This window comes from Lacerta agilis, chromosome 18 (assembly GCF_009819535.1).
Source record: "Lacerta agilis isolate rLacAgi1 chromosome 18, rLacAgi1.pri, whole genome shotgun sequence".
NCBI classification, from domain to species: Eukaryota; Metazoa; Chordata; class Lepidosauria; order Squamata; family Lacertidae; genus Lacerta; species Lacerta agilis.
The window spans coordinates 1,571,168-1,594,846 of NC_046329.1; the positions used below are offsets into that span (position 1 = coordinate 1,571,168).

The 23,679-nt window shown below is 49.3% G+C and overlaps 1 protein-coding gene across 3 annotated transcripts; it reads left to right on the forward strand.

The window, feature by feature from the left end:
- Positions 1-2,083: 2,083 nt before the first annotated feature.
- On the forward strand, positions 2,084-21,951 carry TMEM259 (transmembrane protein 259). 3 transcript variants are annotated; one of them, XM_033136539.1, is made up of 11 exons: positions 2,084-2,406; positions 6,472-6,744; positions 10,298-10,469; positions 11,378-11,488; positions 12,597-12,719; positions 13,649-13,749; positions 15,320-15,377; positions 16,632-16,715; positions 18,207-18,339; positions 20,015-20,114; positions 21,042-21,951. In XM_033136539.1, exons 1-11 carry the CDS (start codon positions 2,182-2,184, stop codon positions 21,813-21,815), a joined length of 2,154 nt encoding a protein of 717 aa, XP_032992430.1. In that variant the 5' UTR covers positions 2,084-2,181; the 3' UTR covers positions 21,816-21,951. The 3 variants fall into 3 exon arrangements, with proteins under 3 accessions (XP_032992430.1, XP_032992431.1, XP_032992432.1); XM_033136540.1 differs by having other exon boundaries at positions 10,298-10,415; XM_033136541.1 differs by lacking the exons at positions 20,015-20,114; positions 21,042-21,951 and having other exon boundaries at positions 2,086-2,406; positions 10,298-10,415; positions 18,207-18,343.
- Positions 21,952-23,679: the final 1,728 nt, after the last annotated feature.

The following is a 23,679-nucleotide window of genomic DNA, read 5'->3' on the forward strand; positions in this document are numbered from 1 at the left end:
CCTGTAGAGGGAATCAAGAGGTCAAATGAGGGGAGGAAGGGGGGATTGGGCGTTCTCCTTCGGCCTGTGCAATAATTGGAAAACAATCAGCTGGCTTTACAAAATTTCATGTATGGCGAATTATATCATCAGCATTATTTCTGCAGATCCTCTCAAATGCAATCAGAATGTAGAAAACAACAAACCAACAAAAATGCCTTAAAAACTCCCAACACTACCCTTCTCCTCGACCCACTAAGCTTTCTTCGCGACGCAGGTAGAAATTCAACAGGTGGAGGTGCATTCATGGAAAGTATTGTGTGGGTGAGTTGAGGAAGTAAAGTAAAAAAATTCATTTTCTGAACATTTTTTCCCCAACGTACCCAATCACATTCAGGGAAAGATAAAAGTGCTTTTAAAAAAATTGATCAAGACTCAAGTTCATTTCATCTCCACCCTCTATGACACATGTTAAGTCAGAGCCGGAAGCGTTGTGTTACACCCTCTCAATCTTGACCGCATCCCCTTTGGAGCTCCTCCTCTTCCTCTTCCGCAGTTTAGAAGACACGACGTTCTACGAGAGGGTTGCGTCCTTGCGTGCTTTCCCAGAATCCTCTCCGTCGCTCCCATTCTCCCGGCTCGGCGCTTCTCTCTCTCTCTTTTTCGCCCGGCCTCCTCCTTCCGCTGACGTCACCGCGCCCGGCGTGGTGGGAGGGGCGAGGAGGAGGAGGAGGAGGAGGAGGAAGAGGAGATGGGAGGGAAGAGAACCAAACAAGATGGCGGCGGCCGGTGCGGACGCGAAGGGGGACTGAGAGGAGGCAGCTCGGCGGCGGGGCGCTCCTTCGCCGGCCCCCCCTCAAAGGAGGCGCCCCGAAAAGGAGGGGAGAAGCCGGCCCGGCTCGAGGCTCCCTCCCCGTAGGGCCTCGCTCCCACCCCAGCCTGGTTTCCTGTCACCCCCCCCCCCCACAGCTATATTGACATCTGTCGGGCGGCTCTCTCTTTTTGGGGGGTGGGCCCATTTGGGGGGGAGTTAGTCCTCCTTCCTCCCTCGCCCCCTCCCTTGCATTTCTTTTTGGGGGGAGGTGTCTGTTCCCCCACCCCCCAGTTCTGAAGGGAAAGGGTGTATATGTGGGTTTTGGGGGGCCCCGCACTCACCCCACATCCATCTTCCTCCTCCCCCCTTAGTTTGGGGTGTTTTAAAATAGGCATATTCCTCCTCCCTTTAATATCTTCCTTATATCTATCTTTCACCCCCACCCTTCGATTTTTGGGGTCTGCTTAGCATTCCAGCCAAATCCCCCCGAAAAGGAAGGGGCTTTAAGACTCCTTTTCTCTTTCTCCCCTTTTTGAGGCTGGCATTTCCTCCCCCCCCCCCGTTCAACCTGAGATTTGGCAGCCCCCCACATCTAAATAAAAGGTTTAACACCCCCACCCCTTTTTTCTTTTCTTTTCCTCTCTCCAGCCCAATTTGGGGTGTTTTAAACTTAGGCATTCCCCCCTAATCATTTTGCTAGCATAGTCTCTTCTTTGTCTGACCCCTTTCCCCAATTTAAAGAAGGGCTTCACCACCTCTCCTCCCCACACGGATTTGGCTCCCCTTAAGAAAACCCACAACTTGATCTCTTTAGGATCTCTCTCTGCCTCCCCCCTCTGAACCCTACCGTGTTGGAACCCCAGACTCCCTTTTGCTCTGTCGTCTTGGGGTAGCTCCTCTTCTTTCTGGCGATTATTAGTGTTGCACCCCTCTGACCCAAAAGTCCCGGTAGATTCAGTCTCCCCCCCCCCCCGCCACCTCCCAACATTATATAAATTGCAACCTAGGAAGCTTAACATTCCCCCTCCCTTGCTTTCTTTGGGTGACATTTCAACCCAGTACGTATCTGAGGTGCCCCCCCCCCAAAAATTCCCACCGGTTTACAAAGTTACTGAAACTTTTGCATCAGTTCATTTAAAAGACAATTTCTTTTTATCCTGCTGTGAGTGGATTTTCCCCCCTTGTGGGGCAGGAGTGACTCTTATTTGTTGTTGTTTCTCTGCTGCCTCCCCCCCTCTCGGCCTCTTCTCCCCCCCCCCTGGAGAAACTTTACCAAGACGACCCCGTAGTAGGCCGCTTCCTGAGCACTTTCTCTTATCCGAGCAAAGTTGGCTTGCCCACCAAATCTGAATTCGCCTGTGGAAAGCTAACACCTGTCTTGGAAAAGGATGTCAGAGAACCAAGCCAACCACCACCACCACCCAATGAACAATAATGTGGGGGGTAGGGCCCCTGCCGGAAACAACCGTGGGGTCCGCAACCTCAACCAGAACCCCCTCATCAACGTACGTGACCGCTTGTTCCATGCCCTTTTCTTCAAGATGGCCGTCACCTACGCCCGCCTCTTCCCACCTTCCTTCCGTCGTATATTTGAATTCTTCGTACTTCTTAAGGTAAAGTGTTTTTTTTGGGGGGGGGGGTTGACTGTGTTCATCATCTGAGGCCCTTCTTTGTGTACCTCCACGTGAGGTGGCAAGATGAGAACAGGGCCTTTTTCTGCAGTGGCTCCCTGTTAGTGGTTACAGGTGGGTAGCCGTGTTGGTCTGCCATAGTCAAAACAAAATAAAAAATTCTTTCCAATAGCACCTTAGAGACCAACTAAGTTTGTTCTTGGTATGAGCTTTCATGTGCATGCACACTTCTTCAGATACACTGAAACAGAAGTCATCCTTAAATATACCCCTCCCCACTCCCTCACTGTATTTAAGGATCTGGTGATTTCTGTTTCAGTGTATCTGAAGAAGTGTGCATGCACACGAAAGCTCATACCAAGAACAAACTTAGTTGGTCTCTATTGGAAAGAATTTTTTATTTTGTTTTTCCCTGTTAGTGGAATACTCTCCTGGCGCCTTCACTATATATTTTTAGGCACCTCTTCAACTAGGCCTTTGGCTGAGTACCGTAATATCCTACAGCCTTTTAAATGTATCTGTGGGAAGGAGTGGGGTTTGTTGTTTTGGTTCAATTATTTGGTTCAGTTATCTGCACTGAGTTCTTTTGAGGAAGCGTGGTATATAGATTAAATAAATGGATAAATAAATATAAAATACGTTGTGCTGGGGGGACCTCGGGGTCTGGATGTGGCCCTCCAAACCTCCATTTTCCAGACCTCTACCTAGTCACACTTTTCTCCAGCCCTGCACTCTCCTTGGCTGGAAATGTGTTTTTTAACTCAGATCAGGCCTCCTCCTTGCCTGGGCGAAGCAGAGAGAAGGTGTGTAGGAACTAGTCTACGCAAAGTAAAAAATACATTTCTTGCTCTGCCCACTTTTGCCCATGGCCCCACCCAACACTGGCCCCTCCTGAAGGTTTCTCAATGTGGTCCTCTGCCTGAGAAAGGCTCCCCACCCCTCATACTGTATATCAAGGAAGCCTTTGCTTTCCACCTGCTGAATCCTAAATACTTCCAGTTTCAAACATACATATAGCAGAGCATTTGCTCACAGACTCCTGTAAATAATTTGTGTCACATAAATTTCGAGTTGGAAACACTTTCCCTCTCTGCTCCTCTCTTACGCTTTTACAAGATTCTTCCTGGTTGGCCGGTTGCGACATTTAATCGCCACAGGCGACTAGCAGGGTTCAAAATTAGCAGGGCGCCAGGTGCATTTTGCGCCGAAACATTCTCCACTTGCGAGCACCTGAAAAAGTCTGGGTTCTATTTTTTGTGCCTAACTGATGCTCAAGGATTACTGTAATGTATGTGCTTTGAAGCCTCGAAGTACATATTAAAGATAGACAATATTTTAAGGAGTTTAATAATAAAGAGTCTTTTGAAAACTGAAGTATGACACCAATATTTTTATTGTAAACACCAAATTAACATGTATTAACAATTTCTGATAAAAACATCAAAACAAAATAAAAAATTTAAAAAAATCCTTCAGTAGTACCTTAGAGACCAACTAAGCTTGTTCTTGGTATGAGCTTTCGTGTGCATGCACACTTCTTCAGATACCTGATAAAAACGTGATATTAGCAATGTGTCTCATGTGAATTGCGTATTAGTTCATGCTTATCAAAATAACAAATAAAAAGTGTTGCTGACCCACCAAAATGGCGACTAGACATTCTGTTTTGGCACCCACAGCCCAGGTCCCAGGAGCCATTTGGCTCCTAGCTTTTCTATCCCAGTTTTTAACACTGGCAACTAGCCGTTAAGAACTGCTGCATTGCAGGGGGTTTAACTGGGTGGCCCCTGGGGTACCTTCCAACAATACAACTCTTAAGAAATAGGAAGGTGGGGTTTTTCGGTGGCTTAAGCACACACACAGAAGTGTTAGGAATGCTAATGTTGATATATGCTGTAGCTTGCTTGCAGAGCTTGCAAAAGCTCCTCGTTTGATCTCTGGCATCTTTGGATAGAGCTGAGAAAGGCTCTTGGCTGGAGAACCTGTGCCTGTCATTGCGTTACAGTTCTGGGTTTGGGTGGTCTGACCAGGTAAAAGGACGTTTCTTCTCTGTTAACCCCACAAAAAACAGCCGCCCCCCCCCCAGCAGAACTTATTGAGAGCTGTCAACTTGCATGGGCAGTTTTGCAAGTCCAGGCTCATAGAATTGCAGAGGGGAGATTGTAGGTCATTTATTCAAGCTTCTCGCTTGAGGCAGGAAATCCTGACAGGTGCTACGTCACTTTGTGTGGGGCTGCCCTTGAAGACTACCTAGAAAACGTCAACTCATCCAAAATGCCTGTTTACTGGCTGGCTTCCGTTTTGAACTCTCATGACCCTTGTTATACAACAGCTGCATTGAATGACAGTTCATTCCTGGGCCCAGTTCAAGGTGCTGATATTAGTATTCATGACTCGGGTACCAAATATCTAAGTTGACTCTGTCCTCTTGCCTTCAGACACTCTCAGGAGGGGTCCCTCTTGGTAGTTCCACTGCCCTCAGAGTTTTTAGGGTGGCGATGACTCGGGAGAGAACATTCTCTGGAAGCTCCTCCAAACGGTCAGCCAAAGTCTGCCCTCCTGTAACTCCTTTGGCCCTACTTAACCCACTTGGCCAAGACTCAGGGATGACCAGAGCTGGAGTGAAATGAGTTCTGGGAGGCCCCGGGGGTCCCTATCCCTGTTGTAAACATTTGAGCTACAGGTAGGTAGCCGTGTTGGTCTACCATAGTCAAAATAAAATAAAATAAAATAAAATAAAATAATCCTTCCAGTAGCACCTTAGAGACCAACTAAGTTTGTGCGTATCTGAAGAAGTGTGCATGCACACGAAAGCTCATACCAAGAACAAACTTAGTAAACATTTGAGAAAGTTTCCTGTTCATTCAGCCTTGCAAATCAATACACAGAAGCTAACTAACCCACAAAAATTCTCAGTCACCAGCTTTTTTTGGGTGGTGGTGGTGGGGTGTCCAAAAAACTTTCTCTCATCTTTGCGTGGTCTGGGATGTGTCCATGAACTCTGTTAATGCCTCTATAGGACAGAGTGGGGTGTGTAAGTGTGAGGCTGTCAGGCACTGGTTGGATGCAAAGGGATGGTGGGAGGCAGCAGCAGGGGAACCCCCAAAGGAAGAAGGCTCAGAGCCCAGGGATTGGTGGTGGGACAGTGATTCTCATAGAATCATAGCATTGGAAGGGACCCTGAGGACCATCTAGTCCAACCCCCTGCAATACAGAAATATGCAGCTGTCCCTTATGGGGATTGAACCTGTAACCTTGGCGTTATCAGCCCTGCACTCTAGCCAACTCTAACCTTGGTCAGAGGGAGGAGGGAGAAGAATGGGAAGAGGTAGTGTCGGAAGCTGAAGGGGTAACAGGGCTTAGTGAGCAGGGAGAATCTGTGGCAGAGAGAAGTTCAGAATCAGAAGCGGAAGCTGCAGTGGAAGAGGTGGCAGGCCAAGATTATGAGTCCAGCTGGTGAAGTCACGGGTGTCTCCCCCTCCTGCTGCGACAAGCTCCCCTCCCCCCTTGTCTCCCAGAACCAGGAGATGCATGAAAGGGCGGAGGAGAGGTTGCCTTCACTCTGGCGCAGTCTCTGATTGCTTGGGAAAAGCCCTGGAGAGGAGGGAACTTAGATGGCTGTGGGGAGGCCGGGACTTTCAGTCTCGGCAACTGATCCATGAGTTCCTGTGCCCATTACACCCTCCACCAGGTCTGTGCAGATCCTGTTCTAATAAAGAGTTAACTTCAGTGTGCAGGGTGTGATTTACTGCTGGCTCGCTCCTGTCAGTGTGTCTAGAAACTAGCTTGCCATCTATTGCCCCTATTGGCATCTGCCTCTATTGCCCCGCCCACTTTTGCATCTGGCCCCACCCAGCACAGTCATGTGACCCCAGGAAGGTTGACTCTCTGATAATGCCACTTGCTTGTCCAGGTGGAGGAGAGAGAGACGGGTGGGTAGTGTGCAGAAACTAGCCTGTGGCACTACCCTAAGAAGGGAATGCGGTCGGTCCTTGATTCCTGTTTCTCCTGCTTCTAATATTTCCGCCTCTCTCCTCCCTCTTCCAGGCCTTGTTTGTGCTCTTCATCCTGGCATATATCCACATCGCCTTCTCCCGCTCCCCCATCAACTGCCTGGAGCACGTCCGAGACAAGTGGCCACGCGACGGGATCCTGCGGGTGGAGATCCAGCGCAACTCCAGCCGCGCCCCCATCTTCCTCCAGTTCTGCGAGAGCGACCGCTTCCCGGGTATGGTTGTCGAGGCAGCCGGTGGGGAGGAGGAGGAGGAGGAAGAAGAGGAGGAAATGAGCGTGGAGATGTTTGAGAACAGCTCCATCAAGGTAGGGTGGTGCGGAGCAGACCACCTCTAAGTGGGTGGACTTTCTAAACAGAGGTTGGACTCAGTGTTCAAAACTCCCATTGTTCTAGGTGCATGGGAAGTATGGCTTTGCTTTTTGCAGTCTTCAGATGAGGACTAGAACATGTGAAAAACGAACATGAGGTTTTAGCTGCAGTTCATTCATTTTCAGCTTTGTATTCTTGTTATGAAAAAACCTGCTTATACACTTGGCTGCAGTGCCCATGACCCTGGTTTAAGGTGCCATTTAGCTCCTAGCTTTCATATCTCAGTTTTTATCACTGGTTGGACGGCCACCTCCAAGGGATTCTTTAGCTTTGATTCCTGCATTTCAGGGGGTTGGGGTGTATGGGCCTAGGGGGGGGGGGGTCCCTTCCAACTCCAGAGTTTTGTGATTCTGTAGGATGAGGGCTGCCTCATCCGCTGCGTTCTTTTCCCATCTCCTTGCTGTGGAGATCCTCTTGGGTACGATCCGTCATCACTGGTTCTCCCTGCTGGGAATGCAAAACCTTGATGCTTTTTAGAGAGGACTTTTCAGTGGCTAATTGAGGCCCCAAGGAACTGTTTATGAGCAGTCTCAGTTACAAGGCATTGTGTAAGCAACGCCAACAGCCAGAAAACCCCAAATGTGGACCTTCTGGGCCTCTTTATTTAGCCGTTGGGGACTTTCCCCTAGGCCACGCACCCTCACCAGCCCTGCTCCACACCCTCCTTGAGCATGTTTTGCCTGGCTGAAATGTGTCCTTGCACTCCGGTCATGACTCTTGCTTCCCTAGATAGTGGAGCAGGAGAGCTGAAAATAATGCCAATACATTTCACATCTGGCAACCCATGCGCCCCAGTACATGGGTAAACGAGTCTAAAAATCCTGGGACACAAATTTTCACGGCCCTCCACTGCCTCTGGGTGGCTCATCTACCAGAGGTAATGTATGTTCCGCTAACTCTGGAAGTGTGTACTTGATTCTGACCAAACTAAGCCTCCAAGATGCTCATCGTCTTTCAAAGCCACCAGACTCCTGTCCCATCACATTTCACTCCCATCTAGTCCCAGAGCTAGACAGTTGCTTCCAGGAAGCTGTCGAGTAATGAATGGCCGATCAGTACAGCTTTGAAAGGTTCAGCCCTACATTCTTGATTCAGAATTGTGTCCAGTTGTATCCCTGCTTGGACAAAAACATGCTCCTTGATCTTGGGAACCGCCGTGCAAAATACGGTTCAATATTATAAAGAGCTTTCAAATAACATTGCGAACAAACAGCTTTCCAAAAACATGTAGGGTTTGTCTCTGCCTTTAGTCCTACTCAGAATAGACTCATTGAAATTAAAAGGCGTCACATTATGGCCTATTAATTTTAGTGGGTGTACCCTTGAGTAGAACTTGGTTGGATGCGTCCCATATAGTAAATGTATGAAAGTTTTTGGCAGGTGTCTGAAACAGTACAGTGAAACAAAATAGAAAATTCTTTCCAGTAGCACCTTAGAGACCAACTGAGTTTGTTCTTGGTATGAGCTTTCGTGTGCATCCACACTTCTTCAGATACACACGAAAGCTCATACCAAGAACAAACTCAGTTGGTCTCTAAGGTGCTACTGGAAAGAATTTTTTATTTTGTTTCGACTATGGCAGACCAACACGGCTACCCACCTGTAACCAGTACAGTGAAGATGGCTGCCTTGTATCAAGAGGCAGGGAGTTCCAGAGGGCAGGTGCTGCCACATTGAAAGGTCTGTTTCTCACTAGTGCAGAAAAGCATTATGTGGTCTTGCCGGGCTGGGTTTTTGTTTCATTTCTTCCAAGCCCTACAGAGCCGGCAATAATTAACAGGTCCTCTTCCCCACCCACCAAAGAGTAATTTCCTTTCCTCCCTTGCAATCGAACCAGCGTGTAGTACATTAAAGGTTTGTTAAACCAAATTAATGCCTTGTGTGAACAAATTGCCAGGAGTCCCCGGGTGGCAACGCAGCTGATTTAACTCACTCAATTTACTCCTTAATTTCATTTAATTTTCTCCAATATGGTTCCTCTCTCATATATATATATTTCCATTTGCGTTGAGTGTAACCCAGAACAGGGATTAAATAAACCAGCTGAAAGCTACCATTTGCTGTCTGCCACTGCAGTTGTGCTTCGTATTAGACCTCATCTAGCCTTTTGGGGCTGGGGGACTATTTCATTTCTCTGTTTACAGTTTATTTTGCCTTGGAGAGGTTGGCATGAGGCTGCGGGGGCTTGTGTGTGTGCCTAGCTTCTCCGTACGGCTGTTTAAAGGTTGCTGCGTGTTATAAAAGTAATTTTGGATCCTTAATGATGATGCGCTATTTCTCTGTGGCGCAACAAATGTTCTTCCTGAGAGGAGCTGTCAAACTCAGTGTAAACGACTAGATTCTTTATCGCCCCCTGAGAGAAGCGCCTTGTTGCTTATAGTGCACAAAAGTACAGAGGCAGATCCCGCAGGTGAATCAGGTGGGTCAGATGTGACTGCGCACCTGCATTCTCATTCAGGGTTAGGCAGGGTGGGTCCTCAAGACGTTAGTCCCATTTATTTAGGCTCTTAGCCGTGATGCTGCAGACATACCAGGCTGCCATGATCTTTGCCACCTGATATATATGGTTGGTTGGCATCCGTCTGTCTTGGGAGACAGTGGAACAGTGTGCTATAGTGGGTGAAGTCAACCTGTTGGAGAGTTGGAGCTCCTGCTGTGGCTGCAGAGACTGAAGAGGAGGGAGAGACGCACTTTGTTGCATCCGGGGGAGACGAAGGCATGTGTGTGTATCAGGACTCACCCTCTTCTTCTGACTGTAAATGGTTTTGGATATTGCTTCTTTTAAATTGCTGTCATGTGCCCTGGGACCTTATGGCAGACAAATAATAACAATAGAAGCCAATGAGTTAGATCGGTGGTTCCCAAAAATATTGGGTCACTGCCCCCCTGGTTCCATCCCCAGTGCCTCTTACCCTACCCTATAAAAAGCCCTAAAATTCAAAACACTAACAGTTAATTGCATGTTTCCCCCCACAAAATCCTGTTAAAGCTGTTTAGTAGGACTGGGCGATACCTGGTTTTCAACATTGTGATATATCACCAGCTAAACGTTGCGATCTACTGATATCTCACAGTGTCTGAAATGAGGATGGAGCTGTGTAGAGCCATTGGCTGGCTTCACGGTTTTTCTCACGTAATTTTTGCATAGCACCCCCCCCCCCAATGGTTCATGATATATTGCCAGGTCAAAATTTGATTGGGACTTCCAGTTTTGGACAATACATCAATATATTGCCCAATCCTGTTATTTAGCTGAATTAATTCAACAAAATGGATGGCCTTGATCCAGTGATGCCAGCTTTTCACAGCCCGGTGGTCATTTACACCTCCCGCTGCCCCCCTGCTGCCCCCTTGCCCCTTAGCATCCCTCCCAGGTAATGCCCACTTTGGGAACCGCTGATTTAGAAGGACCAGTGGATCTGATGTTTGGTAGAAGGCAGCTTCTGCGTTTCCCTGAACGCTCTTCTCCTCTGTTTCCGCTGATCCCAGTTTGAGCTGGATATCGAGCCCAAGGTCTTCCTCAAGCCCTCCCGCCTGGGCGGCGCCAAGGTGCCAGCCCCCAACGAGAGCCAAGAGTTCTCCTTCAGCGGCGAGCCGGCGTCTAAAGGTATGCAGCCCCTCAGCGAGACGGTGTCCGAGTTTGAGATGCTAGCCAAAGCAGGTAAAGATACGACATTGCGGACCCTTTAAAAAACCCTCCTTCCCACTCCTCACCTTTGCCACACCCTTCCCTTTGCACCTGCCACTTTCCTTTTCTTTTGGTGTTTGCCACTCCTTGCGTGTGGAAGAGGTTCCTTTTTGAGAGGGAGTGGGGCCACAGCAGAGAAGGCCCCGCTGCCTGCAGACAAGACATGCGGCCTTTGAAACTGACCTGCTCTCACTGACCTTAATGCCATGGAGAGGGGCGGGCAGCGATATTAAGAGGTCAAAAAGATGCACTTTTTATAGAAGAATGAAGGCATTTTGGGGGGGGAGGGGACTATTTGGAAAAGCACTACAAAAAGTTAAATTGCAGGCAGGAAAGCAGCAGCAGAAGGAAAATGATAAAGTAATTGTATTAGAGGCATTTTTGCAGTAGGCAAGAATTTGATATATACAAAAGTACAGGAGGTGAAAGTCTATCAGGAAACAATGTAAGTATTTGATTCAAAGTCTTTTTTTTTTAAATAGAAATTCAATAAAAATTGTATGGGGGGGAGTGTCCTGAATCACTCAACGTTCAGTTTCATTGGACGTCCACATGTTATGAGAGAGGGAGGAAAACTTTTCTCTTTTTCCATGCCCTGCATTCATTTCACAGGCTTCTAGCATATCACCTCTCACTTCCTTAACTAAGAACATCCAAACACGGCAAGCTTTCCTCATAGCGGAGTCACTTCGTCCCCTTGGGTCATTTTCCCTGTCCTTTTCGGAACTTTCCCCTGCTCCTTGGAGCACCCAGCGAGGCTTCTTTTAATCGATGGGCATGCTGTGGTGAACTAAGCAGTACCCCTTGGGGGCACCTCTGGTTTTCCATCCTCTTGGCCTTTTCATAAAGACCATTTTCTTTTTTAAAAAAAATCCTTCCAGTCTGGCCCCAGGAAGAGTACATCGTGGAATACTCCTTTGAGTACGGGTTCCTCCGCTTATCCCACAGCACCCGCCAGCGCCTCAGCATCCCGGTCATGGTGGTGACGCTGGGTAAGAAGTTTTGCTTTTCCGTCCAGCTGGAGGGTGGAGGTTTGTTTATTTGCTGTGCCTGGTTGTGGGGGGGGGGGGCGTTGAGCAGCAGGGTACAAATGTTGTTGCTATTATTCATATTCTCTTTATCTATCTTATCTATATAATTTGTTAACGGGGAAAAATAGCTGCCAACATAAGGAAAGGAAGAATCAACAATTTAAATCATTAAGTGTGACAGTCTGAAAGGACAAAAGTACAAAGGTGCATGTCAGGGGGCTGCCCTCGCGAGCAGGCAAGGAGTTGCCAGGGCTTTTTCAGTATCATCAGCCCCCACCTCCGTTGCTGAGCAATTCCTCCTCTTCCAGTGAGGAAGGCAGCAGTCCCTCTAGTGGAGAGGGAGAGTTGGGATCAGGAAGTAGGAGTCAGGGCTCTGACAGGGGGGAAGAGCCCTCGCACCAGGCAGGGGCTGGAAAAGAGGCACCTCTTCCGTTTCCCCACTTGCGCAGGGGGGAAAGGCACAGGGGAGGGAGGTGGGGGTTCCGCATCCCGCGCCTTTTATGCTGGGCAAAGAACCGGAAGGGGCCATTCCCAGACTCTGCCGAAGGATGAGCTGGACGTCTTTTTTGTAGCTGCACTGTATATATCTGCACAATAAAGAAACTTAGTTTAGAAGTTTCTGCATCAGCCTGGTTACTCATGAGCAGCCGCTGAAAAGCCTTACAGTGTAGCAAAGGGGATAATGAAGCATTAACTCATACAAAGATTCTCTTTACTGTGCTGCCAGGCTGAAAGATTGACTCCCATGCTGCAGATGGGAAACTGCCTTGCTCGAAACTCCACCTACTGAGCTTAAAGGGGTGGTGGCAAGATTTGAACTCGGGGGCGCTCCTTGTTGCTTTTAGGCCTGCGTCGGCCACTACTTGGCCCCAGCTTTTTCTTTTCCCTGTGCCATGTTGCCTCCCTCCCAAATCACAAAACGCCCACGCCTTCCCCTCCAGGAGTTGGAATGTTTCTGAGTGAAATGCACAAACACCCCCCCCCCGACTTGCTTCTTCCTGCTGCTGTCAGCACAGCCAGTTTTCTTTTCGCCTATTTCCACAAACCCTCTTCTCCATCTTCTCCCCAGACCCCACTCGAGACCAGTGCTTTGGAGACCGGTTCAGCCGCCTGCTCCTGGACGAGTTCCTTGGCTACGACGACATCCTCATGTCCAGCGTGAAAGCCTTGGCTGAAAACGAAGAGAACAAAGGTTTAAGCATATGTATATAATTGGTGTCTGTTATCACTCAGTTACAGATCTGGGCTGGGCTGTTGCAATCTCTGGTGGGGCAGAAGGCCGGGAGCCCAACACTAGATGGTGCCACAGCCAACTAATTGGATTCCCGTATTTTTCGCTCCATAAGACGCACTTTTTTCCTCCTAAAAAGTAAGGGGAAATATCTGTGTGTCTTACGGAGCGAATGGTGGTCCCCGGAGCCGAATTGCCCAGGGGCCAAAAGAGGATCATGTTTTTATTTTACAAAGAGAAAGGGGTTTTTGAAAGGACCCCGCTCAGCAGCTGATCAGCAAGAAATCGGGAGAGAGATAAGAGTCCCGGTTCCCTTTCAGCCCCGCCCTCCTTTGTTGAATGTGCTGCAGAGGGAGGTTGTTTGTTTCCCCAGAGACATGTGACTGGCTGATTAGATTATCTGTCTGGAAACTGTAGAAACGGCTCCCTTTCCTTAAGAAGCTGTAGAAATGTGTTGAACCCCATTAAAACGGGGCTTTTCCTCTTTGCTTTTCCCCCTTTGCAACAGAAGCTTTGCTTTTCCCTCTTTGCAAAAAAGCTGCAAAACTTTGAGCTGATCCTCAAAAAAACAGGGCTTTTCCCTTTGCAAAAAAGCTGCAAAACTTTGAGCTGGTCCTCAAAAAAAACAGGGCTTTACCCTTTGCAAAAAAAGCTGCACAAATTTGAGCTGATCCTAAAAAAAAACAGGGCTTTTAGAGGAGGAAAACCAGAAAAATATTTTCTTCTTTCCTCCTCTAAAAACGAGGTGCACCCTATGGTCCGGTGTTCCCTATGGAGCAAAAAATACGGTAAGTCCACTTTGGGAGATCTTTGTTGCTGAAACGTCCTTGTTTTTTCCTCCTGTCCATCCCCATCACTGCTGCCTTCCCTTCCCTTCTGTCCTTGCTCAGGGTTCCTCCGCAACGTGGTATCCGGGGAACACTACCGATTCATCAGCATGTGGATGGCGCGGACCTCGTACCTGGCAGCATTCGTCATCATGGTCATATTCGTGAGTATTCTGTGTCAGCTCGTGGGCTGCTTTTCAGCCCCAGTAGACCCCAGGAGAGTGCTTGAGCACAAACTATTATTATTATTATTATTATTATTATTATTATTATTATTATTATTATTATTATTTTCAATTAAATTTGTATCTCACCATTCACTCTTAGATCTCGGGGCAGTCCACAACATAAAATTGCAATGTAAAAACCACAACATACATAATAAAAATAAGAGTGACAACAAACCAATAATCCCCCCTCCCACAACACAATTAAAAGGATATTGGATGTGAATACCCTTCTAACGGCCTCGGGCCTGTAGACCTGAAGGAGCGCATCCACCCCCATCACTCAGCCCGGACACAGAGGTCCGGCTCCGAGGGCCTTCTGGCAGTTCCCTCACTGCAAGAAGTGAGGTTACAGGGAACCAGGCAGAGGGCCTTCCCGATGGTGGTGGCCACCCTGTGGAATGCCCTCCCATCAGATGGCAAGGAGATAATGGAAATAAACGACTATCTGATTTTCAGAAGAAATCTAAAGGCAGCCATGTTCAGGGAAGTTTTCAATGTTGAATGTTTTATTCTAGGCCTGGTTGAAGACCAAGGACTTTGCCTGGTGCCTAAAGGTGTATAATGAAGGAGCCAGCCAAAGCTCCCTGAGTGGTCTGTGGTTAAAATAATTGACTGAGAACCCAGTGAAGTTCCTGGTTGGGTGATGTTAAGAGGCTGGCCTGTCATGGGGCCTTCACAACCAGCAATGAGGTCTGGTTAACTACTGAAACCATCTTCTTCAAGGGGAGGTGGTTGTTCCATGACAGCTCACCACACCTTTAAAACATCTGCGCTACTGACACTCAGACTTTGAGATTGTTTAAATACAACATTTGAGTTGTGCGACTCAAAAATTTAAGGCAGTGTGGACTAAATTCACTTCTGGGGGTCCCTGTGGAATTGGGGCCCCTGAAGCTTAAGCTTCATTAGTTTCCTAGATCAGTGTTTTTCAACCTTTTTGGGCAAAGGCACACTTGTTTCATGAAAAAAATCACGAGGCACACCACCATTAGAAAATGTTAAAAAATTTAACTCGGTGCCTATATTGACTATATATAAAGTAATTTTTCCCACGGCACACCAGGCAACATCTCGCGGCACACTAGTGTGCCGCGGAACAGTGGTTGAAAAACACTGTCCTAGTTGATCCACCCCTGGATCATGGAATCAGAGAGGTGGAAGGGGACCTCGAGTGTCATCTAGTCCAACCCCCTGCAATGCAGGAATCTCAGCTCAAGCATCCATGACAGATGTCCACCCAAGCTCTGCTTAAAAACTTCCAAGGAAGGAGATGATTAAATAAGCACTGGCTATTAAATAGCGCTGGAGATAAGATTATTAAGAGCTAATTATTTGGGAGCTCATGTCTATGAGCTTCTTTGGTATTTAATTCAGGCGAAAGCACAGGTGTCAGCAACTATTAGAATTTTGGTTGGTTGGGTTTTTTTTTGGGGGGGGGGTGACACTGCCCTAAATTCATAGGGAGCCTGGGGCTCTAACACTTGCCCACCCCTTCTCTTTCCAGACTCTGTCTGTCTCCATGCTTCTGCGATACTCGCACCACCAGATCTTCGTTTTTATTGGTAAGTATTTCATCCGGTCTTGCTGGCGTTCTGAGAGCCCAAGTGGTCAGTTTGCTGGAGGACAAAGACAGCAGTTTCCTTCTTTCCCCAACCCCCTGGGTAGAGGGTTCAAACAAGGCTTGCCACTTCGGGTCAGTCAGCATCAGAAGGTCCGCAGCTTATTTTGAGGGGAACCCGAGGGTCATCATTCCTGCAATGCAAGAATCTCAGCCGAAGCATCCGTGACAGCCCAACCTCTGCTTTAAAATCTCGACAACCTCCTGAGGGAGACCTGGTATAGAACAGGTAGAGGATGTGAGGCCATTGTTGAAGCGGCTGCTCTGGCTGCCCACTTTACTGCCACTCCAGGTTCAGGGTTCTTGTACTAATTTTAAAAACCCTGAACAACTTCGGCTCGTGAGCCCTTATATTCCAGCTTGATCACAGACACAACCTGCAGGAGCGTCGCTGGTCCTTCCCCGAGTTGGTGAGGCTGGTTTGACAACAACAAGAAACAGAGCCATTGTTGTAATTGGCCCAATCCTGTGGAACTCCCTACCACTAGAGCAGTGGTTGTCAAAAGGGTGTCGCAAGAGAGGGTGGCAAGTGTGACAGGAAGATTCAAGGGCAATCAAATAAATTTTGAACAGTTTTTATGTAACTGCATTTTCTACTTTCTGGATCATATTAGAAAGTACTTGTGTTCTATATTATAAAACAAGTACTGCTAGTTGTTTCTTTTTGTTTTCCAATGTATTTCTTATCGATAAAAAAATTGGGTGTGGTGCGAGCAATTTTTATTCTGAAAGTGTGACTCAGAGGAAAAAAAGTTTGAGAACCACTGCACTAGAGATTTAGCAGGTGCCTTCTGTGCCAATTTTTAAACACCTGCTGAAAACCTTTCTATTCTGCCCAGCCTATACAGGCGATTAAGAATGGTTACCGTAATTGGTGTCTAACTTTTTAATAGTTTCATTGCTGAAACTGCTTTGATACTTTTTTTAAAAAAAGAGAGAGATGCAGTGGTGTGATAATTTAACTTAATTTATTTACAAAGGAAAAAAATATATTTTGAAGCCAAGCTGTAGCTAGCACTAACCACAGTTTGTCGACCAAGATGTGCTAAACAAAATTTGCAGCCTCTGCTTTTCACATTCCTTCTAATTGGAGTTCAAACCTGGGGATCATCTGTGTTGAGGGGTTCCTCTTCCCCCACCCTGGGGCTGCGGCTGCCTCCTCTCCTCTTGAATGTTTTTTTCCTCCTCCCTCTCACAGTGGACCTTCTGCAAATGCTGGAGATGAACATGACCATTGCCTTCCCGGCAGCCCCACTGCTGACCGTCATCTTGGCTCTCGTGGGTAAGGAGACCGCCTTGCGGGAACGCCAGGAACTGCCTCTGATATACCAGGCCCATTAATTCTGTCTCTTACATCTTGCGCACCACCTTTTCCTCCCAAGGAACTCAAGGTGATGGGCACGATTCTTTCTCCTCCCTGTTTTATCCTCCCAGCAGCCCTGTGAGGTAGGCTAGGCTGGAAAAGAGTCAGTGGCTACTGGCCCCTGGTCACCCAGTGAGCTTCAGTGGCTGAGTGGGGATCTGAACCGGGTCATAGCACAACCTTAGGTCCTGAGCACCAGTTCCTGGGAATCACAAGGGGGGAGAGTTGCTGCCGTTGTGCTCAGGGCCTCAGGGGTGGGTGGGTGTGGGGGACTCCCTGGTCCGTGGGATAACTGTGCCCCTGAAGGACCAGGTGTGCAGCCTGGGGGTCATTTTTGACTCACAGCTGTCCATAGAGGCGCAGGTCAATTCTGTGTCTAGGGTGACTGTCTGCCAGCTCCATCTGAGACCCTCCCTGCCTGCACACTGTCTCACTAGGGTGGTCCATGCTCTGGTTATCTCCTGCTTGGACTGCTGCAATGTGCTCTCTGTGGTGAAGCACCTTTGAAGGTGACTCAGAAACGACAACTAATCCAGAATGCGGCTGCCAAGACCATATAACACCGGTCCCAAAAAGACCTGCATTGGCTCCCAGTATATTTCCGAGCACAATTCAAAGTGTTGCTGCTGACCTTGAAAAACGTAAACGGCCTCGGCCCTGTAGACCTGAGGGAGCATCTCCCCATCGTCCAGCCCAGACACTGAGGTCCAGCTCCAAGGGCCTTCTGGCAGTTCCCTCCTTCCCTCCTTGGGAGAAGTGAGGCTACAGGGAACCAGGCAGAGGGCCTTCTTGGTGGTGACGTCCACCCTGTGGAGCACCCTCCCATCAGATGCCATGGAGATAAAGAATTATACAACTTTCCAAAGACATTTGAAGGCAACCCTGTATGGGGACGTTTTTAATGGTTGGTGTTCTGCTGTGTTTTTAGTATTTTGTTGGGAGCCACTCAGAGTGGAAGGGGCAACCCAGCATATATGGGCAGCATATAAATAATAATAACGATGATGATGATAATTCTCATCTGGGGCATCTGGTTGGCCACTGTGAGGAGAGGATGCTGGACTAGGGGAGGGCCCTTGGCCTGATCCAGCAGGCTCGTCTTAACATCTCTCTTGGGATGCTGAGCTCCCTGATGGCTTGCTGGCCTTGTCTCTCCCCAGTGTGGTGTAGTGGTTAAGAGCGGTAGACTTGTAATCTGGTGAACCGGGTTCGCGTCTCCGCTCCTCCACATGCAGCTGCTTGGTGACCTTGGGCTAGTCAGACTTCTCTGAAGTCTCTCAGCCCCACTCACCTCACAGAGGAAGGGAAAGGAGAATGTGAGCCGCTTTGAGACTCCTTCGGGTAGTGATAAAGCGGGATATCAAATCCAAACTCTTCTTCTTCTTCTTCCTCTCCACCATCCTGCGGCAGGCATGGAGGCGATCATGTCCGAGTTCTTCAACGACACCACCACAGCCTTCTACATCATCCTCATCGTGTGGCTGGCAGACCAGTACGACGCCATCTGCTGCCACACCAACACCAGCAAGAGGCATTGGCTGAGGTAAGGCAGGCAAAGCTTCCCATGCCTGGTGTTTATAGGCCTCCTTTCCTCCCAGCCCGCTTGAGGTTGCCTGTGACGTCCTCCTTCCATCCCTGCCTTATTCATGCACTGGCTCTGTGAAACAGGTTGTGATTCCTGCATTGCGGTGGGGCTGGGCTAAGTGACCCTGGGGTCCGTTGTGGCTCTGCAATTCTTTGATTCTATGAGAGGCAAGGAACGGGCCCCAGGGTCACACGCAGTGAGCTTCACCGCCAAGTGTGGTGTCCCGGTCAGTGCTCGAAATTAGCCAGGAACCAGGCACATTTCGCACCTGCCTGTTGGCCACTTGAGACCAAGTGAAGATGCCCGGGTGCCAGGATGGTGCCTGATGGCTCCACCACCTGGAGGTAGCCTGCCTGGGCATCCTTGGATCTGGTCTGTTTTCCCACACTAGCAACACATCCTGTAGAATCCTACCCGTTTTATTTTATCTGCAAAATGGGAATGAATTTCGGGAACCAAAAAGTCGTACTGAAAAATATGATTTTCCAGCTTTCTGGCACCAAAATGGCAACTAGGCATTCTGTTTTGGCAACTGTAACCCTGGTTGAAGGAGCAATTTGGAGCCTAGCTTATATTTCTGAGTTTCTGACACCACTCACAGCTCAGTAACTGCTGTGCCACATTGGCTCTCTTCTGTGCCAGATCTTGACCACTGAACTTAGCCCTGTCTGTTTCCAATGGTCCTTATTTGGTTGACTTCCCACCCTTCTTCCACAGTGTTTCCGTTCCCATCTTTCAGTTGTGTGGCAGGGGAGAGAATTGATTTGAGTGTGTGTGTTTATTTATTTCACTGTATTTACACTGTTCGATTGTAAGAAAAGAACTAGCGACAATAACTTAACAAAGTTAAAATAGCAATAGACTAGAAACAGATTAAAACACGCATCAACTTTCAGGGTTGTTGGCATCCGTCTGTCTCGAGAGACAACGGACTGCGCCTCTGGGGGTGAAGCCAAACTGCTGTGTTTGCAGCACCGATGTGACCTCCCTGGGGCACAAGCCTGGGCCGTGCGTCTGGAGGTCCTGGGCTGCCCAGACGACGAGACCTGCCTTTCAGCCTTGCTGGTGTCCAAAGGAAAGCAGAGCAAGATGTTCGGCACCAGCTTGACTGCAGGAGTTGCTGGAAGGAGGCGTACAAGGCGCCACCCAACCGCTTTAGGGTCTCCACTCTGGGTTTGTGTAGGGTTTATCCCTGAGCCTTTTCTTCTCGCAAATACATTCCTCAAGGCAGCGGAGGTTTAGGATCAGAGTTTTCCTTCTCCCAGGTGGGCTTCCTTACCAGGCAGATGAGCCCCCCCTCACTTCCCTCCACAGCGTGTGCAGTTCTAAACATGTTTTTAGCAGGCGCCGAAAAGAGCACAGCAAAGGCACCTGCCTGGCATCAGTAGGCAGGGAGTTCCACAGGTGCTGCCATGATAAAAGGTCGAGTTCTCATAAATGTGGAAACGGTCTTTTCGTGGGGTCTGTAACAGGGCAAGTTCAGCTGATCCAAGAGCTCAGTACCCATGATTCCGCACTAATTGCAGCTTCAGATCAAGTGTGATTGAAGCCCTACGGAGCAAGCACTGCAGCAACCCAGCATTGATTTATGTGCTTTAACCCCCTTTCCCCCCATGTCTCTGCTCTTCTCCAGGTTTTTCTACTTGTACCATTTTGCCTTTTATGCCTACCATTACCGCTTCAATGGGCAATACAGCAGCTTGGCACTGGTCACATCGTGGCTTTTCATACAGGTACGTTGGCAGTTTCACCATGTTTGGTGAAACCCACAGGGTTAAACACAGTTAACCATTCAGGATAGTCATAGCAAGGAAGCAGGGTGGTGTTGGACTCAGCAGGACTTTGTGGAACAGTTGAGGGAGCTGGGTGCATTTAGCCTGGAACCAGCATTCGAAATTTCCCGGGCGCATTTTGCAACTGGCTATTGGCCACTTGCAACCAGGTGAAGATGCCCAGGTGCCAGGATGTCTCCTGACACCTCCACCATCTGGGGGGGGGGGGTGTTTGCCTGGAGATCCTTGGATACTGTTTTCACACACGGCGGAATTCTGTCCGTTCTATTTTATCTGCACGATCAGATAAAACAAATTTCAGGAACCAAAAAGTCGTGTTGAAAAATACAAGTTTTGAGCCATCCGGGCCCAAAAATGGCAACTAGGCATTCCCTTTTCGGCAACTGTAACCTTAGTTTAAGGAGCCATTTGGAGCCTAGACAGAGAGGTGAAATGGGACCCATCTTCAAATATCTGAAGGGCTCTTCCATAAAAAAAGTTTCATAATAATAATAATAATAATTTAATTCATATGCCGTCCATCTGACTGGGTTGCATCAGCTACTTTGGGTGGCTACCAACAAAATATTAAAAACACAATCCAACATCAACGATGATGAACAGGGCTGCCTTCAGATGTAGTTTGGTTAGTTCCTTTTACTGTATTCTGAAAACATCAATAAAAAAGTTCAAAAAAGGGCACAGAACTCTGCATTCTTCAGTGCTGGGCCTGGGTTATTTCGGTGGGTAAGCTTTCTTTTAAAAACACCCAGTTTCACTCAAGGGTCTGGGAGGGGGAAGCAGGCAGCGGAATGGGCCAGTGCAGGTGCCAGCCGTCTTTGCCCCCCCCCTCCAGCTCACCCCCTCTGCTCCTTGCCTTTCCCACAGCATTCCATGATCTACTTTTTCCACCACTACGAGCTTCCGGCCATCCTGCAGCAAATCCGGATCCAGGAGATGTTGCTCCAGAACCAGCAGGGTGGGGCCCAGACCACCCTGCAGGACAACCTCAACAACAACAACACCGTGGCTCCCGCTGACCCGGCCGGCCCGCGGCCCCACCTGGACGGGGGCCCCGCTGGGGACGGCCCCCTGGCGCCCGAGGATGCCCACACGGCGGCCGTTGTAGCCGCCACGGTAGCCTCCCTGGGCGACAACTTCAACTGGGTGGCGGAGACAGCCGTCATCGCAGAAGCCTCCTTCATGTCCAACCTGAGCAGCTCCCTCCTGGACCCCAGCGTCGCGCCAGAAGCTGCCGGGCCCAGTGGGGACCTCCAGGACGTGGCGTCTGCCTCAAGCGTCATGACCCACCTCCTGGTCAGCAGCGACCGCGCAGAGGCTCCTGTAGGGTCCATTGCCATCGAGGTCACGTCGACCGCTGGGGTTCCCTCACCAGGCGGATCGGCCTCTTCTGCTGCTGCTGCTGCCGCCACCCCCCTCAGTCCAGCCCGCGAGGACATCCCACAGCCTCCAGAGAGCTCAACCGGCCGCGGCAAACCCCCGGACACAGACTGCCTCGCAGGCCATTGTCCACTCGGCTCTGTTGCAAGTGGGCCCCCGGGCGAGGCCTCTGAGGGGGGACTTGCGCAGGCGGACTCCTCGACGCCGGCGCCTTTGGACAGTGCGGCTGATGCAGGCCCAGATCCCCGCCGCCTCTCCTGAGCTTCCTGGCGGACGGGATGCTTGTCAGTTCGACCGTCCATTCTCCCTGGGCTCACCTGCAATTCCTCCATTGAGGAGATGCTGAGCTTAAAAGGCCAGAGGCAGAGGGAGAGAACTTCCCCCCCTCCCTTTCTCTCTCTCTCCCACCCCTTCTTCCTCCAAACCCAGGAAAGGAAGGAAAAAATGTGAATAAAAAAAAAACGAGGGGCTCACGCCCATAGCCAGTTAGCTCCCCACATCTGAAGAGAGTCCTCTGGTTCCTTCCTGTTGGGCGTACAGAGCCACAGCCCCCCGCCAGTCTCTCTGCCCCCCACCCCACCAAGCTTTTTTCAAATCATGGGACTCCTCCTTGCCCCTCCGCCTTTGTTGTCTGCCGGAGATGTGGACTTGATTTTGCCCTGGAATTACTGCTGTTTTTCTGTGTGTGCTTCTCTGCTTGTGTCAAGAGGGGGCGCCGGGGAGGCGAACAAAACGGGTATCATGGCGAACTCTGCGTCAGGGGAGGGGCGGAAATGGGTGGCTGCTGGAGAAGGACTTGAGACCCTTGTGCGGAAGGGGGCCCTGAGATGAACCCCCTTTAAATCTGGGGTTCCTGGCAGCCACTGCTCTCGAAAGATCTGTCACCCCAGAATCGCTGGAGTCATAGAAACTTCTGCTTGGCTTTTTATTTTTTCCCTTTTTCCCTTTTTAGCATGGGGAAAAGACTGCATTTTACTGTGAAAGAGTACAGAAGCATATACACAGCCTCTTTCAGAGTGAAACAGCAATGGATCTTTCTTGTTAGAAGGGCACTTAAAAAAATTAACGTGATGCTCTTGGGAAGACGTGGAGGTGGGTTCTTTCTCTCTCGCCAAGGAAGCCCTTTTTGGCCACTGGGGAAGGGGGTCCTCAGAAAGCCACTCCCCCCCCCAAAAAGGTTTGGCTGACTTTGCAGTGGCTTGCCTGGTCGCTGGACTGTGCCCCCCCCCACCTCCCCGTTTTTAACCTCTACAGAGGAAAGGCCAGCGATTAGGTTGTTCCCAGCGCTCCAAGGATCTAGCAAGTTGCATCTTAACAGTGCATCCTTAGCAACTGCAAAAGGGAGCAGCTCCAGATTTTCAGTCTGACATGGGCTTGATGAGAGACGACCGGGTGGCTCTCAAAACCCGTTCTTAAATGAGGGAGCTTTTGGGGTGCTTTAAAAATTGGGTTTTTTTTTTTAAGCTGCCATTTGGTGAGAACCCTCGCAGCTCCCCCTCTCTTACGCCCTTGCACACATGTTGACAGGTGAACTCAGTTCTTGTTTTATGCAGCGTGGCAATTTAGGATTATCCTCCACTCCCCCACCCTAAAATATTTCCCAGCCCAGTGCCTTATCTCGTAAGCAGGATTCATTTTGAGGAGTGTGCGTCAAAAATGCCACCCAAGTTCCTGGAAACATAAAGAAGAGAGTGGGGTGGAGGGCAGGGGGCACCCCTCCCAAAAAAAGGACCCGCTTCCCAGGAGTCTTTGCCCATCCCTTTCTGGAGCAGAGCTGTACCCCTTAAATTGTGGGGTGTAAGTGTGCGCGCGCTAGCTAGGAATAGGAAGCATCGTAGAACGCAGCTGGCTCCAAACTTTTGAGTGCCTTTGTACTCTGGTGATGTAGCAATAGCAAGGGGAATTCCGAGGCTGGAGGGGACGTGTTCAGGGGGGAAACCCTGCCCCTATGACCTCACTGTCCTGCCACGAGGTCCTTCTTGGGAGCAGGCAAGAGCCAAGCACCCTGGGAATCTTAATTCTTATTTTTTCAGTTCTGCCATGAGGTGCAGAGTGCAGCCGGCAGGCACACCCTTAAGCAAGCAGCAGCCTTTTTCGAGACAGGAGCCCAGGAGCGTCTGTGAGA

Excerpts from the sequence above, each read along its gene's own strand:
- TMEM259 (XM_033136539.1), top strand. The coding sequence starts at position 2,182 with ATGTCAGAGAACCAAGCCAACCACCACCACCACCCAATGAACAATAAT. Across the intron at positions 10,470-11,377 it reads TGAGATGCTAGCCAAAGCAG|TCTGGCCCCAGGAAGAGTAC; the intron begins GTAAAGATACGA and ends AAATCCTTCCAG. Across the intron at positions 20,115-21,041 it reads CATCGTGGCTTTTCATACAG|CATTCCATGATCTACTTTTT; the intron begins GTACGTTGGCAG and ends CCTTTCCCACAG.